The 19,276-nt window shown below is 39.6% G+C and overlaps 1 protein-coding gene across 1 annotated transcript in view; it reads left to right on the plus strand.

The window, feature by feature from the left end:
* Positions 1-19,276, plus strand: part of POT1 (protection of telomeres 1) — a 60,916-nt gene that overhangs the window by 41,355 nt on the left and 285 nt on the right. The window contains exons 15-18 of the mRNA XM_083366024.1: positions 1,157-1,292; positions 3,733-3,827; positions 8,368-8,459; positions 15,244-15,349. Of these exons, the coding sequence (XP_083222150.1) occupies positions 1,157-1,292; positions 3,733-3,827; positions 8,368-8,459; positions 15,244-15,349 (429 nt within the window). The remainder of the gene's footprint in view (positions 1-1,156; positions 1,293-3,732; positions 3,828-8,367; positions 8,460-15,243; positions 15,350-19,276) is intronic.

The following is a 19,276-nucleotide window of genomic DNA, read 5'->3' on the forward strand; positions in this document are numbered from 1 at the left end:
CATATTTCATAAACCTCTGGGGGCAATCATTTGGAATTTAGTGATTTAAAGTCAATTACATGTAGTTTTTTTTCCAGCTCAATACAGGTAGTCTTTGTCTTATGATCAAAATTGAGCCCAAAATTTCTGTTGCTGAGTGTAATTTGTTAAGTGAATTTTGCCCCATTTTATGACTTTTCTTGCCATAGTTGTAAATTGAATCACTGTAGTTATTAATAACATGGTTGTTAAGTGAATCTGGCTTTCCCATTGACTTGTTTGTAAAAGGGTTGCAATGACCCCAGGACACGCAACCATCATAAATATGAGTCTGTGGCCAATTTTGATCACATGACCATGGGGATGCTGCAGTGATCATGAGTAGGAAAAATGTTCATAAGTCCCTTTTTTCAGTGCCATTGTAACTTTGAACAGTCAATAAATGAAGTAAGTCGAGGACTACCTGTGTATGAAAGTCCGAATTATTCCATAGTGGAGGATAATCGGTGATGGTTGCGGTTAGGAAGATTTTATGTGGTGTGCTGAGATTTTTTTTAATTTAAAAAATTGAAAGTTGAGTTAAGTTCTAAACAGTCAACCTATATTTTAATATTTGACAATCAATGTAGCTGTCAAGCATCAAAGAAACTTATTCTGTTTCAGCCCTTGTTGTTTCTCTGCTTGCCAATAGACTCAGGGGGAAGGGGGCTTGTTTGGAGTGCCCAGCACACCTGCATGGTCCAGCCTGGGAATCAAGGTCTTCACAGAATGGCTGGGCTGGGAACTAACTGAAGAATTTTCTCATAACAAATGTCTGACACTTAATTGGGGAATGTGACCTGCACAATCAGAGTGGAAGGAAGGTTCTACACTTTTAATTTACTGTTCTGGCCCCATTTTCACCAGATCTGATTTTCTATTCATCAGTGCCGATATGCTGTACTCAATAAAGTTTTGCATTAGAGAATGGAATGTCTCAGCTGTGCTTACCTTGTTGGGATCATCAGTTGGAATCTTGACAGCTGTGAAATGTTTATGTACCTCATCTTTTCCTAATCATGTGACAACTACATTTGTTTCCACAAACTACAGATGCATTAATGCCCAAAGATTAATGTGGTAGTTCAATGAATATAATACTATTTAAATAATCAAGATTTTCTTTATTTTTTTATAGGAGGGACTCTGAATGAAATCTTGAGGTTCACTAAAAAATTTAAAGGAATTATACCAGTGACATCCAAAGAAGATTGTCTTGTGCTATTGGATCTTTCAGTTCCATATTTTTGGGAAGGAAACATGCAGTATTATGGGTAAATGCAAACATAAGCATAAAGTAATATATGTATACATGTTCAGCTTTGTTTACTTAATCAAATATTGATGGTTAAACCTCTGATCTGCAAGTATGAAATGTTTGAGAAGCTATATTATGAATAAATTGAGCAAATAATTAACCATAACAAATTGCTTAGGCTATGTAGTTCATTTTAATTTATCCTATAATTGAACAAATTGATCATAGAAAATTATGTGGTCAATAATCGATAGTGACTTGTTGGCACATAATAAAATGAGCAAATTGAAAAAAATATAGCTTAAACTTTATGGATTATGGTGTTTCACCTACTACAGTCTTGCCATCCAAGTTATGTTAGCTATAGAAAAGTTTATACCATATAATAATTTAGAAAAGTATATTGTTAAAAAATTTAAAAAACACTGATTTATCCATTGGGGCTGTACTCATTCCAAATGACTTAGTGTGACCTAACATGGCAGTCAACTAATTTTACATTCAGCAAGTTGGTAGACTTTCAAAAAGAATTATTTGTCCCAGTGTCATTCACTGAGTGTACACTAGACAGTATCCCTAACCTAATCCAGTCTTTAGGGATGGATGGATGGACAATTTTGCCCTATGACAATATCATAGATGGTTTTGCTTTGCTAAATCAATATATGTTTATTACAGCACTATAGCAATCTGTTAAGAAAATTATTCCATGAAAACATGAGGTAAGATTAGTCTGAAAGATTTATTCATACTGTTGACTCCTGGCATGTTCCTAAATTAATCCCTGCAGTTTTCCTGGAAAAGTTTTTTTAGAAATTGTTTGCCATTTCCTCCTTCCCAATTGTCCTGTCCCAGTCACACAAGCATACATTCCAAGGGTTTGAAGTCTTTATTGAGGCTTCACCAGCACTGAATAGTACTTCCCAGGACAGGAACCAGAGCAAGACTCAATGAGTCCAATTGTTCAAGTCAAAAAAAAAACAGCAAGTCCAGCAAATACAAGTCCATGGTCCAAAAACATAAATCCCACAAGCCAAAATCCAATTCCAAGGTCCACAAGGCAAAGTCCAGAAACAGAGTCAAGGATGAAATTCCAAGGCAAGGTACGCAGGGACTGAACAAATGCACAATCCAAAATGGTAGAGTTGTTCTCGGTGTCAGTCTGCTCCATGTGCAGGGCTAAATAGTTGCTGGCAACTATTAGGTGCAACTTATTAGGAGAGGAGAGGCTGCCTCCATGCAAGCAGCCTCGCTGACCTCCATTGCATTTCTCTCCTCTCAGTCTTGTGTGCCCTAGGACCCAGCAGAGGAGGCCGTTCCTCTTCAGCCCTGTTCATCAATTGCGGCTGCGTCTTTTGATCCTCTTGGATGGAGCTGTGTTTCTTTCTTCATTTTGTCAGCCAGCCACTCATCTGGTTGCTCCTCTGATCCTTCTGAAGTTCCTGGTCTCCTTCTTGCCCATCCCTCCTGGTTCAGAATTCCCATGTCTTCCTGATGCTCCACTACCTCCTGCTCCCAAGTTCCTGAAGCAGGAACTTTCTTGTTGTCTGAGCCTGCTAAGGAGATTCTTTAACACTAGGGCTAAATGAGTGGCTGAAGAACTCACAATCTCCCAGTTTCTAGCCTGGTATCTTAACCACCAAAGTGCAGTATTCCCAGGCAGTTTCCGAAACAAGTACTAATCATTTCTGACCCTGGTTAGCTTCTGAGATCAGATGAGTTTGAGCAATGTCAAAGTAGCATGGCCATAGAGCTATGCAAAGCTTTCACCAAAAATATTCCTAAGTTTTGCAAAGCATATCTTTTAAACGTACACATAAAGGGACCAAGTCTCCCTCTCCCTCCCCCTTTGTGTGTGTGTTTTACTGTTTAAAATTATCTCAGTTGTTTACAATTAAATATTGTAATTACAAGTAATAGGTGTAAACAATAAAGTTCATTAACAGCATTCATGAAAATACAATACAAAAAATCAGCAAGACAGATATTAAAGCAATAACAGAAAGTAAAATCAACAATTAAAAAGTTTAAAAAACCGCAGCAGTATTGATAAATTGAAGGTCTGGAAGAAAGATTCTTGCTGATTTTATTTTGTAATTTTGTATTTTTATGAATGCTGTTAATGGTGCCAAAAAGACAATAAGGATGTTGCCCGACTAAACTAAGAGCCAGTTTGTTGTAATGGTTAAGGCATTAGACAAGAAACCAGAATCAGCAAATAGATTTTTAGGAACACCCCATTGTCCAGTTCTCTGCATGTTTCTTTAGGTTGTATGGTGAAATAATCTATTTTTGTAGGAAATGATTTATAAAAGCCATTACTTTCCAGAGATTTGTTAAAACAAAAACTTGTATTTAAAGTAACAAGAAATTTCCTATCATCAAGCATGATGTTGAGACCAGCTGAATCTGTATATTTGTGGTGATTTTAATTGATGTTTTGTTCCAAATGCTAGGTGCAAGCACTGTTCCAAACCTAAGACTATGGAAAGTCTGGGTTGCCTTGCTTCACAGCAAAAACCATATTGGGAATACACTTCTATAGCACAAGGTTATGTGATATTCTTCTGCTATTCAATAATATTGGATTTTCATTCAGCAGTGTATGTGTAATTTAAAGTAGCCAAATTATTTCAGCAGGGAAGGAAATGCCTAAATCTGTCTTGCTTATAATAGATGCCACAAGGTGGTTAAATTGTACAACATATGTAGAACATCCACAGGTGAAAAAAGGGGACAATATATTTAGCTAAATTAAATGATAATTCATATATAAATAAAACACTTTGTGTATAGGAAACAAACACAACATGCAGGATTTTACATTCTTTAGTGTTTATTCTGGTATTATCTAAATAGGGCATATAGACCAAAAGAAGTAGAAAATAGATATAAGAGTTGGTAATTTGCAAATAATTACATCTTTCCATCAAAATCACTGAATAGCTTTGTGAAAGCTTACCAGCTAAATCTTTAGAACACAAAGTCTTTGGCGTTACATTCCAATGAGCAATTACTTGCTAGACTTTAAATATTTATCAACATATGTCACACCTTCTACTCGGTAAAGTTTTTTTATTATTATATTGCTGATGGAAACATTTTAAATCCTCACCTTTCTAGATAACTTAACAAATGTAAGCTTTGACTAACAAAACAACCCATGCCTAATTATGCATTTGCTTTTGTCACTTTCAGGCATTTTGTCCTGCTAAGGAATGTATTACAGATTGCATTTGTTAGCTTTTCTGCTATTCTTTGTAATTTTTGCATAGACAATAAAAGTAAAATTAGAAATATAAGCAAAGATGAATAATCTCACTTCCTTAGGCAACATTCATTGTTCATGAACAAGTTTAGATGCAGTTATTTTATTGGATAAGTAATGTCAGAAATCTACTTTTCCATAAATGTAGGGGCTTTTTTTCTTTTCCTTTTTGTTCCTCAATTAACATTTAGACTGCCATAGCTGACTCACAACTGATATGCAACATAGAGCATTCTGTCATTCCACTGCCAATTGCAACAAACTAAAGAAATGTTGGAGTGTGTGTGTGGGTTTTTTCTGAAAGTAAGGGTAGAAATCAAGGTATTAAGGGCTATGACAATAACTTTGAGGAACAGGAAGAAAAGCCACAATTAAGCCAGTGGTCAGACAAGGAATTTGAAATTATTTATTTGGTCAGTGACCAGCAACATTAAATAATAAAATGAGCAATAGAAGCCAGGAAATACAATCAGGATCAAGAAAGAGATGTAGGTACAGTTACATATTAGCAATTATAAAACAAATCAACTGTGGTATACTCTAAACACCTTATTACAATGCAGGTAATCCCCAAGTTACGAGCGTTCACTTAACGCTTGTTTGAAGTTATACAAAAAGCACCCCCTAGTATTTGCAAGGAGGTCCCAAAATTACGAATGTTGCAGCACCATGGCAGCTCTGCAACATTCACCCTATTCCCCCCCACTCCCCACAACTGCTTCTCCCTCCCATCCTGCCACACCGGACTCACCTTGCAAAGATCTGTCTCCTTTCTGCTGCTGTTTCTTTGCCTTTGAGGGAGAGGAGAGTCAATGGAAGCTCCTAGATACCGTAATATCCCACAAGTTCAAGCACCCATGCTCTTTTGCATGGTGCCTGAACTCTTGCAAGATCACGGACCCCAGAAACTTTCACTTTTGGAGCAAAAAGTGTTTGCAGTGCCAGTCTCCTTCCCCCCAATTCCTTTCTGCCACTGCTGTAACACTTCACCCAGACGGGGATCTTGGGGAGACTGGAATCTCCATCTGTGAGCAAATGTGATACTTAAAAACACAGGGATTTGCTGCATTTTTAATCGCCCATTTGCTCACAAACGGAGTTTTAAGTCTCCCCAAGGCCTCTAGATAAAAAATGTTTCAGCGCCTATGGGGTGCTTCAAAACAAAGAGAATCCCTGCGTTTTCAATCACCCCACTTGTTCACAGACAGAGCTTCAAGTGTCCCCAAGGTTTCTGTTCAGATAAAAAAGTGTTTCAGCGCCTAAGGGGCACTTCAAAATGAAGAGAATTTCTATGTTTGGAAGTGCCCCATAGGCACTGAAACACTTTTTATCCGAATAGAGACCTTGGGGAGACTTGAAGCTCCGTCTGTGAGCAAATGGGGCGCTTGAGAAATAGAGCATTTGCGTCCAGTCTCTGTCAGGTATCTGTCTGGGTAAAAAGTGTTTGAGATCATATAGGGCGCTTTAAAGCGAAGCAAATGCTTTGTTTCCAAATGCCCCATAGGCGCTCAAACACTTTTTGCCTGGACAGAAACCTTAAGGAGACTGGAAGCTGCTTCTGCCTGCCAATGGGGCACTTGAGAAATGGAGCATTCCGTCCATTTCTTAATGCCCCATTGGTAGGCAGACGGAGCTTCCAGTCTCTTTAAGGTCACTGACCTGGTGAAAAGTGTACTAGCGGTGGCGGAAAGGAGTTGCAGGAAGCAGGAGACAGGCACCGCAAACACCGTGAGAGTTCAGGCACCCATTTTCTACAAAAGAGGATGGGTGCATGAATTTGCACAATATTACGGCACTCAGGAGCTTCCATCGACTCTCCTCTCCCTCAAAGGCAGGAACCGCAGCAGAGAGGAGACAGGTCTTTTCAAGGTAAGTGACTCCGGCACGGCAAGAAGGGAGGGGGAAGTATGAGGTATCTTAATGGTTTGGTGAGGCCTTGGGGGCGTTTTCCATTACTAGCCACACCCAAGGGCCTTCCCCACCCTGAGATAGCTCATGTGAACTTAGCAAACTGCGTATTCACTCACCCATTTGATTAGCGAATGTGTGGGCAAAAGTGGAGTGAATCTCGTTCAGTTATGAGATTCACTCCCACGAATTCTCAAGTTACGAATGGAATGGGCAGGCTCCATTACATTGATAACTTGAGGACTATGTGTAGTCCTCAAGGCTCAGCCAATGTCAATGTATACATGGTTGTACTTTGACAATAAAGGTTAACAAAGAAAATACCTTGTTTATCTAATACTAATAAAACTTAACATAATAAATCTATACATTAGAATATATGTTCTCTAAAATTATTAGAAAACAACTAAGCAAAGTATTGATAAGAATAAGGATCTTTAGTTCTTTAACCAATTTTTCCTTATCATCATTGCAACAGCACAAAAGTTTTGCTACTGCACAAGTGGTGGCTGGATTTGAATCCTGGAGAAAATGGTTCACATAAAAATTATCTGATCTCCCTAGAAATTTCTCTAATAGAGGGAGAATGTTCGTTGATCTGATGTTCCCTTAGAACTTGCAGCACAACAAGACATGTGAATATGTCTTCAACTTCCCCATTGCCACATGTACACATTAGCTCAGCTATTGGGTTTTTATCATACCTTCCTTGAAGTAACATTCTAAAAATGCTATTCTACTCTTAAGAAAAGTCAGGTCTTTCAGCCCATTTAATCCAATTTCTGCTGTGGAGAGATATCCTGTTAAGTTCTAGTTGGAACTCCATGTCCCCAGGAAGTGGCTTCTTGCAGCCCTTTGAAAAGATGAGAGACTGAATCACAGCCCCAGCTCTTCAAATGTTTTTTTTTTAATATATGAGGCTTAATGTTGATTCACCTGAAAGTGTATTGAGAAGTCCTCTGTAAACAGCAATATATTCGACAGTGTTGCTGTAACAGAAATTTCCTTGGAATATATAGTGAGCCTACCCTTTAGACCAGCAGTTTGTGAGAAATATAAACAAATGATAGATATTCCAAAATTAATATAGTAAAACAACTTTCTTAAAAGTAGGCTCCCCATGTGTTGGATTTAAATTTCTACAGTCCTCCAATGGGTTAAAATTCAAATCAAGGTAAGAAAAGCTGTGCTAAAGAAAGATTTATTTTAAAAATAGCCTACCTATTGATGATCATTTAGAGCAGGGGTGTCAAATTGCCGGCCCACGGATCGGATACGTCATGTGGAAGCCACACCCACCCCGTTGCCGGCAATGGCAAAACCATCCCAATATGTTGCGTATGCATCACGAGTTTGACATGTCTGATTTAGAGGTATACTTTTATTCAACTACAATCTATTTGATTGAATCCTGTATTAGAAATTGGTTATCAAAATAGTTTTTTTAATGAGGTATATCCTGTAAGGATTTCTGCAGGAAACTGTTTTTGTTTCAAAGAATCTATAGATCAGTGTTTCTCAATCCTGGCAATGTTAACTGGGTAGACTTCAATTCCCAACTAGTTGCTAACTGGGGAATTCAGGGAATTGAAATCCATCCAGTTAAAGTTGCCAAGGTTGAGAAATTCTCATCTATAGCATTTTCCCAGTGTCTAGATTAGGAATAATTCTGTGTAATTGAAATGATTCTACCACAATAGCAACTAAGTTTAATGTGCCCAAATAAAAGAGCTATTGAAGTGTTTCTTTAACCTTACACTAAATTTACAGCTTGTAGGCTGCTTTCTAATGACTATAAGCTTTTGAGCACCTTTCATTAAAGTGTTGATCATATTTGGTCAACACCTAGTATATGTGTGTGCATTGTTGCCTTTGAATTATTTTTAAATAGAGTTTTTGGTCTGCTTCTGCTTAGAGTTAGGAATTGTACCACTTGAGTACGTCTTCGTGATGAAGTTTACATTGGATGATGGAACAGGAACATTGGATGTATATCTCCTGGACAGTGTAAGAAAGTAGATTATTGGTCTCTTGACTTAATTAGATTAAATCTAAACTTACATTTGGTCAAAGTTATTTTGTAGCAAAGTGAAGATGCCAAGAAATATATAGTAAAAAAAGCATGGCCAATTCCATGTACAGTTAGTTGAAAAATAAGCATACACAAGTGCCTTTGTAAATACGGAAATAAGGATACTTGCACTGGACTTGGTTTCAACCTTTTTACTTATTTTCCAATCCTCCTGGAACATCCTTCTGGATTTTTTTTCTATTTTAAATGTATCTTTAATTCACTGGGACACTTTTGTTATATAAACTATTTATTTAATAAAAAGCTTTTAGAATAGAATAGAATATTTTATTGGCCAAGTGTGACTAGACACCCAAGGAATTTTTCTCTGGTGCAGAAGCTCTCAGTGTACATACAAACATCATTGTAATCATTGCAATATAATCAATGTACATACAAATATACAAACAAGGTAATATAATCATAAGATACCAATAGGAGAAGATAGTAGAAAAGATGAGAAGGATAATACTAATACAGATATACTACATGAATAAATACTCCTAGACATAAGACAGTACTGTGATCATTAGGTGTTGCCTAATGCCTAGTTGTTTTGGCATGCAATGCTTTATAGCAACATCCTGAGGGGAAACAGTTTATATGTCCAGGATGTGAGGGGCCTGTGGATAATTTTCTCAGCCCTCTTCCTGACCTGTGCAGTATACAGGTCCTCAATGGAAGACAGGCTGTTTACAATTGTTTTTTTTTTCCTGCAGTCCTAACTATCTGTTGAAGTCTGTACCTGTTGTCAGAATCCATTTATATCACATTTCATAATTGTATAGGTAGAACAACGTGCTATTACTGGGGATTCTGCCATCTCTCCGAGGGGGGGGGAGAGGATGGTTACTAAAGCAATTTTCAAACAACAGGGGATGTTTTAACGGGGGAAGGGAGGGGGACAGACAGATATGGTTTGTGTCTTCATTTACAACTGGAAAAAGGGAAGCAATAACCATAAAACCAAGGAGAGTTCCCTTTCCCATGGAAGAACCTGACACCTAGCAACTGACGACAGCCTGACCAAATGGATGAGGGGAGGGGCTGGAATGGGAATGGTTTATATAGGATTGAAATGTAACTTTTCTCAGATTCCGTCTTGTATTCCCACAATCAATTCCTTCCTAGTAAACATTTTCCTTTTGGACTAAACTTGCATCCAAGAGTTCTTATTTCCTAAGATGTGGATTGAGGTGGGTCCTGACAGTAGACGGAATCTGCTTTAAGAGTCAACCTGGAAGGGAAAACCTTACCGGGGGACTTTGCAACAAATACAAATGTCTGGCGACGAAGCAAGAGAGGAGGGAAGCCCCATGGAGGGGGAGTCTTCCCCCCAAATGGAATCCCAGAGACAATGGGAAACTGAAGCAGCATATTCCCCCGGGGAAGAAGCGGTGGAGCAGTACGACCGAAAACCCCGGTGGTCGATGGGCGTTGGAAGGAAAAGTGAGTGGGAAAAGGCTTCGGGAGAAAAGACCCTGAGGCGTAGTAACCACCAACCGGAATGGAGGCAAGAGATGGAGAGTTCCCTGCACGCCAGCGAGGAGGAGCGGATCCTGGAAAAGGCCATTGATCTGATGAAAACAACCCTGAGTTCACTGAGGGAGGAGAGAGCTGAAAATCGCAACCGAGGCAGCGCCTGGGGACGCAACTGGAAAGGTAACGGAGGGGATCCAACACCTGAAACCCCGGGGCCATCCAATGGAACAGGAATTGCTGCCTCAGCAGTACCCACCCACCCCCCCAGAACCACAGATGGGGACCAGGATGAGGAGCGATACCGGCCACGGCGCAGACAACGCTCCAGCCAAAGACTCCCGCCCCTGGAAGTCAAATTCAAGGGGGAGCCATCACGACTGGGATTTTTCCTAACCCAAGTCCTCAGCTACATGGAAGAGTATGGACGGGACATCCCCAGTGACAAAACACGCATCCGAATTGTGCAATCTGCCCTGGACGGGATGGCTGCAGACTGGGTGGTGAACTTGCATGACTCCAACGCCCCAGAACTCAACGACTTCAACCGATTCATGTCATCTTTGAGGCGACGGTTCGAGGATCCTTTGGCTGACCGTAAGGCCCGGGAGAGAATCAAAACGGTGAGGCAGGGCAGGCGAGCAGTGGCTGATTATACCCAAGAATTCCGAGCCATTGCCAGCAAGCTGAACTGGCCAGAAGACATCCTCCTTAGCCATTTCAAAGACGGTCTGAACTACGACCTGTATGATGCTTGCCTGCCTCGAGGAGACCCACCCCACCTCGACGACTGGTACATCCTGGCGGAGGAAGTGGAAATAGACCTACTGAAGAGACACCGCAGAGGAAAACCATGGGGCCGCCTGCCACCCGAGCAAACACGCGAGGGGGAAAAACCACCAGCCACAGCCAAAAAATCAACAAGTTGTTTCAACTGCGGGAGAGAGGGCCACCGTGCTGCAGAATGTCGTTCAAAAGCCCCCCCCCGAAAACCAGAGGCATCATCCTCCAAGAAGCCGGGGAAGCCCCAAGGCAACACAAAAGAATCTTCCATGAAGGGGACAGAGGCTGTAGAGTCCACAATTCCTGCCAGGAACTGGGACTGGACTCCGGCCTGCACCGCAGGGACGGTGGACAACTCGGAAGACAGCTCAGAGGGAGAACCATTGGTAAGTGGACCCCTTCCACCCATGCTTAAGACAGTGACTATATTAGCTTCCCCTATGCCTGAAGCAGCCAAAATAAAAGCTCTGATAGACTCTGGGTGCATCCGCTGCCTTATCAGCCCAACGCTGGTGGAGAGATTGAGCATCCCAGTGAGGAGGCTAAAACATCCAATCTCTTTTAGTCAATTAGATGGGACAATAGCAGGGGGAGGACCAGCCACCCTAGCCACTTTACCAATCCACCTATCACTGGGGCCCCATGAGGAGGACATAACGTTTATAGTGGCCCCAGGCATGGAATGCCCAATGATCCTAGGACTGGAATGGCTGAAGAAATGGAACCCCGGGATAAACTGGAGGACAGCAGAACTCAACTTCCCAAAGGGGGGGCAGAAGAACGTAGACTCCAAAAGCACCCCCCCAACCCAGAGGGAGGAGACAGCAGCAGTGGGGAAAGAGAAGGGATTACCAGAGATACCAGAGGAATACAGGGACCTGGCTGAGGTTTTCAGTGAGGAAAGAGCAGATGAGCTTCCCCCCCACCGCCCCACAGACTGCACCATAGAATTCAAACCTGGGGCAAAACTCCCAAAACCCAGGATGTATGCCATGAGCCCAAGGGAAATGGCAGAAATGGAGAGATTCATAAAGAAAAACTTAGAAAGAGGATTTATTGAGCCTGCCAAACCCAAAGTGGCCGCCCCGGTTCTGTTCAGGGAGAAGAAGGATGGATCCTTTCGTTTGGTTGTGGACTATAGAAATTTGAACACAATTAGTGAATGTAATCTGTACCCCCTTCCCCTAATGAAGGATATGTTATCCCACCTATCGAAAGGAAAGATTTTTACCAAACTAGACCTGAGGGAAGCATACTACCGAATTAGGATTAAGGAAGGAGACGAATGGAAGACTGCATTCAACTGCCCAATGGGGTGCTATCAATTCAAAGTATTGCCATTCGGACTGCAAGGGGCCCCCGCAGTCTTTATGCAATTAATTAATGACGTGCTGAGAGAGCACCTATATAAGGGGGTCCTGGTTTACCTCGATGACATCCTTATCTTCACAGAAACTAAAGAGGAACATATCAAACTAGTCAGAGCAGTCCTGAAGAAGTTGCGAGCTGCCCACTTATATGCTAAATTATCGAAGTGTGAATTCCATCAGGAAAAAATCGACTACCTGGGATATCGCATATCTCCAGAGGGCATCGAAATGGACCCTGAGAAGGTCAGAGCAGTACTAGAGTGGGCACCCCCCCGCACACGGAAGCAATTGCAAAGTTTCCTGGGGTTTGCAAACTTCTACCGCCAATTCATCCCCGCATTTGGCCAAATAGCCATGCCCCTCACAAATTTGTTGAAAACGAAGGGGGGGTCACCCGTGAAACCCAGCCAGCCTCTGAAATGGTCAATGGAATGTCAAGCAGCATTTGAGAGGCTAAAGAGACTTTTTTCTGCTGAACCTGTCCTAAAACACCCAGATCCCGACAAACCTTTTGTAATACAGGCAGATGCGAGTGATGTAGCGGTAGGAGCCGTACTATTACAAGAAAATGATGGGGGGACATTGCAACCATGCGCATACACATCCAGAAAACTCACAGAAACAGAACAACGCTGGCCAATATGGGAAAAAGAGGCATTCTCGCTGAGGTGGGCATTACTAACATGGCGCCAATTTTTAGAAGGAAATAAAATACCTTTCCAGGTCTGGACAGACCACAAAAATTTGGAAGCACTAAAAACGCCCAGGAAGCTCACTCCTAAGCAAGCCCGCTGGTCCCAACACTTTCACCGATTCAATTTCACTCTCAAACACTTACCGGGGGGAAAGAACTTCCTGGCAGATGCATTATCCCGCATGCCCCAATATAACAGCACAAGAGTTACTGACTTTAAACCACTAGTACCGGAACAACAACTGGCAGCACCAGTCACCACCAGGGCACAAGAAAAAATGAAACCGAAGGTAGATAGCCAAACTGGAATAGAATTCAGGAAATCTTTGGAAAGTGATGAATGGTTCCAGAAAAATAAACATGTGTGCACAATTAAAGATGGACTGCCATGGGTGGGGGAGAAGCTATATATACCTGCCACACAGAGAATCAATTTCATGCAACTGTGCCATGATACAAAATCAGCAGGACACTTTGGGTTTGTAAAAACCTTACACTTAACTAAAAGGCAATTTTGGTGGCCATCTATGAAAAAGGACATAGAAAGCTATGTGGGTAGCTGTCAAATTTGCGCGATGGCCAAAAGACTGCAAGGGAAACCGCCAGGTCTGTTACAACCGGTGGCAAACCCCTCAGCCCCATGGAAAGAAATAGCCATGGATTTTATCGTAGAACTGCCTGAAAGTAATGGAAACACCGTAGTCTGGACTGTCACAGATCTGTTCTCTAAGCAAGTACACTTCATACCTTGCCAAAAAATCCCGACTGCAAAAGCATTAGCAAAACTTTTTGTACAGCATATTTACAGATTGCACGGGGTACCACAACGCATCATATCTGACAGAGGGGTGCAATTTACATCGGCATTTTGGAAAGAATTTTTATCCCTCTTAGGAACCACCCAAGGACTGTCATCTAGTCACCATCCTCAGACAGACGGAGCTTCTGAAAGACTTAATAATATACTTGAACAATATCTGAGATGCTATATTAATTTTCAGCAGTCCGACTGGACGGACCTACTGCCTTTTGCAGAAGTAGCATATAATAATGCAGTCCACTCAAGCACAGGTTACACTCCTTTTCAAGTAGCTACAGGCCAGAGTTTCAACCCAATACCAGAACTAACCCCAAAAGAACCGGTTATCCCTGACCTGAAGGAATGGATTGCTCAATTACAAAATACATGGCCAATCGTTAGGAAAGCGTTGGAAGATGCCAGAAAAGCATACAAGACACAAGCAGACAAAAAAAGAACCGATCCAACACCATTTAGGGTAGGAGAGATGGTATATTTATCCACAAAATACCTGAAATCACTCCAACCCTGTAAAAAACTAGGACCAAAATATATTGGACCCTTTCCAATTAAAAGAATCATAAACCCAGTAACAGTTGAATTAGAACTACCCAAAAATCTTAGACGAATACACCCAACCTTCCACTGCAGTCTATTAAAGAGAGAACAACAATCTCCACTACGAGAAAAAATCCCACCACCACCACCCCCCATCATGGTGGAAGGAGAACAACATTTTGAAGTGAAAGAAATCTTAGATTCCAGAAAACACCATGGAACGATACAATATTTAGTGGCATGGAAACACCTCCCCTCCTCAGAAAACGAATGGGTTAACAAACTCCATGTTAAAGCACCTAAGTTGCTTAAGAGGTTTCATACAGAATATCCAAACAAACCAGGCTAACAGTTATATGTTTTCTTTCCCCACAGATGGACTCATCTTTTTTCTGAAAGGAGAGCCGAATGTCAGAATCCATTTATATCACATTTCATAATTGTATAGGTAGAACAACGTGCTATTACTGGGGATTCTGCCATCTCTCCGAGGGGGGGGGAGAGGATGGTTACTAAAGCAATTTTCAAACAACAGGGGATGTTTTAACGGGGGAAGGGAGGGGGACAGACAGATATGGTTTGTGTCTTCATTTACAACTGGAAAAAGGGAAGCAATAACCATAAAACCAAGGAGAGTTCCCTTTCCCATGGAAGAACCTGACACCTAGCAACTGACGACAGCCTGACCAAATGGATGAGGGGAGGGGCTGGAATGGGAATGGTTTATATAGGATTGAAATGTAACTTTTCTCAGATTCCGTCTTGTATTCCCACAATCAATTCCTTCCTAGTAAACATTTTCCTTTTGGACTAAACTTGCATCCAAGAGTTCTTATTTCCTAAGATGTGGATTGAGGTGGGTCCTGACACCTGTCTTGTTTAGTTGCTATACCAAACAGCAGCCAAACAGGACAAAAGAAAATAAAAAGCTTTTATTAAAACATACAATTAATTTCAGTTCTCATTCCAAAATGAAATCGTTGGAAGAAAAACAGGCTGTTTAATAAAATCAACATTATTTTTATTCTTTCTTCCAGAACAAATTCTTCCAAATTCCAGCTTCTCAAGTCTTAATCGTTAATATATTTCAAGAGAATATGGAGATGCTCATGAATAGACTTTGCCCTGCAGGCAGAACTCTAGGTAACGAATTTATATTGATGAAATTATGCAGATAATATTTATATTATGCACCTTTTATTATTCATGTACCTGTTATATTTGTCTGTTACATCTGTCTTTATACTGCAATTTGTCCTAACCTCAAGGACAGGAAAATAAATTAATTTATATATTTTCTAACTTCATAATAAGTCCCTTTGGTTACATTCTGTAAAGACAGACATTTATATGTCCAATGTTAAAAAATTCATTAAGTATAATTCACCTGCCGGCTCACACCTAATCATTAGGTTAGTCACAGTTAGTTACCGTGAGAATATAACTGAGATCTTTTTGATTAACTTCCTAAAAGGGCTCTGGTTACTGATTTAGGCTTTTTGACAGAAAGCAGTTTGAGTGGGCTTGTAAATGTCTACTAGAACTACAAAAGAGGAATGAAAGTTGTAGGTTGAGGGACAAAAGAAGGAAGGTGTTGAACTATCTCCCATAGTATCTGACTGGCATTTTCAGTATGTCAGAGTTGATGCACTCAATTAAGCAATGCCATTGATTAGGACCTCGGAAGCATGCCTTCCCTGTTGCAGGGCCTGCTTTCTGGAAGGAGGTTCCCCCTGGCATCCAAACGGCCCCCACTCTGCTGTTTTGAAGGGCCCTGAAGATCTGGCTCCTTGCCTAGGCTGTTGGCAAGGATGACTAAACCTTCCTTTCAACTTAGTTGTTTTCTTTGTTTCTACCTGGTTTATTATTCTGCTATGTCTTATCTTTTTTTAGTTTCTGCTGATGTTTAAACCATTTATAAATTAAAGTCAGGCAGCTTATAAATTTAATAAATCATCATCACAAAATATAAAGACACCCAGATAGAAGTAGGATGACTAGCAAAAGAAATCAAAGCTAGTACCAGTAGTAATAGGTGCCTTGGTGCAATCACAAAACATATGGAACACTGCTTGAACACCATTGGCATTAATAAAATCACCACCAACCAGTTGCAAAACGCAGCTTTACTTGGAACAAGACATTACCTTTAATATCATTAAACAATAACACCTGCCTATCCCAGGTTATTGGGAAGGACTCAATAGTTGGACAAAAGGGCCCAATCCATTTTGAACTTCTGGTTGTTTATGTGACTACTAATCATAATATCTTGGATTATTACTGGTTGCAGGAGAAGAAATAGCCAAAAAATAGTGTTCTAATGGGATGTTTGGAATGGAGAAACGTAAATAGAGAAAAATGTGCTTTATGAAATAAGAAAGCAAGGGAAAATTAGAAGAAAATAATCCAGTACTAGATATTTTGGAATCATATTCTTAGCTATTAATTCTGAGCAAGGAAAATAACAGTTGTAATGGCTAAAATTCTCTAATTCTACACTCTAGCATTCTCTAGAATAACAGAAGCACAAAGGGCTCCATACAAAGAACAGATTTTTACCTATCTCTAACAAAAAGAGCAAGGAGTCAGTGAAACCTCTTTTCTATAGCAGGGAGGTACTGCTCCTAACTTCTGAAGAATGAGAACATAAACTCTTAATTTAAAAGCAGTCCTTCATGTATTCAAGCAAAAATATCTAGCCAAGATGTTGAATTACATCTCAAAGTAATTGGAAACTATAACAAATATATAAATGTCCTGTTAAACATTACCTGTCAATAATTGGAATGAATAAAAAAGAAAGTATTAATTGAAAAGGGTCATTCTTGGTATTCTGGCAATAAGATAAGCTATTACAGCATATCACAAAACAGCTGCTATCAAGTATAACAAAAGAAGCCTATTTTGGAATCATCTTTAAGTACTAACATGAAAGCCTGCATAGAGAACTGCCAAGTTCCTTTTTCTATAGGTAGAAATATAAATTTGATTACTTTCAAGTTAATTTTCAAAAACAGAAGTAGGATGTCTATAATGTTGCCAATTTTTTTCACAAACCAAGGTCGGAAACCAGGTTGTATGAATTTAAACAATTAAATTCATCCATTATAGTCTAGAAATAAATCACCATTCACTCAGTGACTTTTGTGCAAGAATTGCAGATCAGAAATATGTCAGTGATTAGCCTTGAGATTTATTGAAGCATTGAAGTTTACTGAAAAATTCTGTCTGAAATATTTTGCTATTTAGTAAACTTTCTCTGACAGGAAGTCAAGACTTAATTTCATTTTTTTTTTATTAGAGCAAAATATTTGCAAAAGCTGTGCTTTTATGTTGGTTATTTTGTTTTGAGTGCATGCAGTTCAGGGTTGTTTTTTACTTTATTCCATTTATTGTTTGTTTGTTTGTTTGTTTGTTTGTTTGATTGATTGATTGATTGATTGATTGATTGATTTTTATACCGCCCTTCTCCCGAAGGACTCAGGTCGGTGTACAGGGCAATAAATATCAAAAATACAAGATACAAAAGTTAAAAAACATTAAATAATTGTGCCCAATGCAATAAATTAGTTAAGATCAATGTTAAAACCCCAAACCCATCAGACCAGGCCGGCTTGTTCAAATAAATAAGTTTTTAGATCACGTCTGATCCGTGGGGACTGCTTTTACAAGTCCCTGCAGTTTTTTGGCAAGTTTTTTCTCACAGTCTTCAGGTTTCTAGCCTGATGATACCTTAACCACTTCACCAAGCTGGCTCTCAAACTTACTAAATGCTATGAAAGATCATCCTGGAAAAAAATCTGTTCATTTGGATGCTAAGAATGCAACAGGTACATGATTGGAAGAACTGAAGGACCAGTTTAAGGATAGGTCATCATGAAGAAAAAATATGTGTGGGGCAGATCAATCAACTAAATTCTTAGGAAGAATTGCCTTCAAAGATACACATTATTTTTAAGACAGTAATTGCATTGTCACTCTGTTCTTGAAAAAGATAATAGAGTCCTTCTTTTCTACCATCACCACTACCCCAAAAATATTATTCGGGCAATTTAGCCATTTTTTTTTCTTTGAAGTCTATCCTTTACATTTGTCATTTCATAACTTAAAATGTATGTATATGAGATCATTTACAATTCCAGTTCACTATGTATATCAGATCATTGACCTATAGTCTGGGAAGGACTGGTAACGATGACAGTAAAATATAATGGCAGACCTATAAGCTTAATTCCATAAAATCAATTAGTGAAAAGAGCTGCTGTACTTGAAACATGGCAGATTAAAACTAATTAGATAGAAGGGGCCTTTGGAACAGCAAAACATATGCTTTGATTTCCAGGAAAGTTGATGAATCTGTAGCACCATCCTGAAGAGTGAATATATAGAAAATTATAACATGCAAGAGCAGATCTATGTAACATTGTAGAAAAGGAGTATTCTCAATAGTGGAGTCCTATTTTTTATATGACACTTCCATTATGTTCAGTGTAAGAACTACATTATATTGTGAGATGTTAACCATGTCAGTCAAAATCACAGATAAATGATTTGCTTGTCCCTTCAAAAAAAGTCACAGATGGTGTAAGTTGTCTTTTCTAATTTTTATAAATGCTTTTCTTCCCATAAGCCTCACAAAAAGATTTATAAACCTAAACGCAATCTGTGCATTTGCCAGCAGGATTAGTCTTGTTTGCTGTAAAAGTAGTTTATATTCCTCACTATGTATTATTTTGTACTTGTGAATTAAAGATGTCTGATGTTTTTAAGGAAGAGGATAGAGCATAAGGGCAAAATTTAACTTCTGCATAATTTTGTGTTGCATCGACAAGTTATCTCTGTAAGAGAAGGACTACGATTGAATTTAAGCCATGTAACAGAATTCTAAGAAATAGATTTTCCTCTTTAGAAGTACAAACGTCTGATAGAATCAGAACTGCCTTTTGAGATATATGAATTTTATGCTGAATTTTCTTGGTTCATTATTTTTTATATTTATTTCACAAAGTGACACTCCAGCCATGTAAAACCTTTTTTGAAATAGGTCAGAGTAATGAAGTACAGTAC

The sequence above is a fragment of the Vipera ursinii genome (genome assembly GCF_947247035.1).
Source record: "Vipera ursinii genome assembly, chromosome: 6".
Taxonomy (NCBI): Eukaryota; Metazoa; Chordata; class Lepidosauria; order Squamata; family Viperidae; genus Vipera; species Vipera ursinii.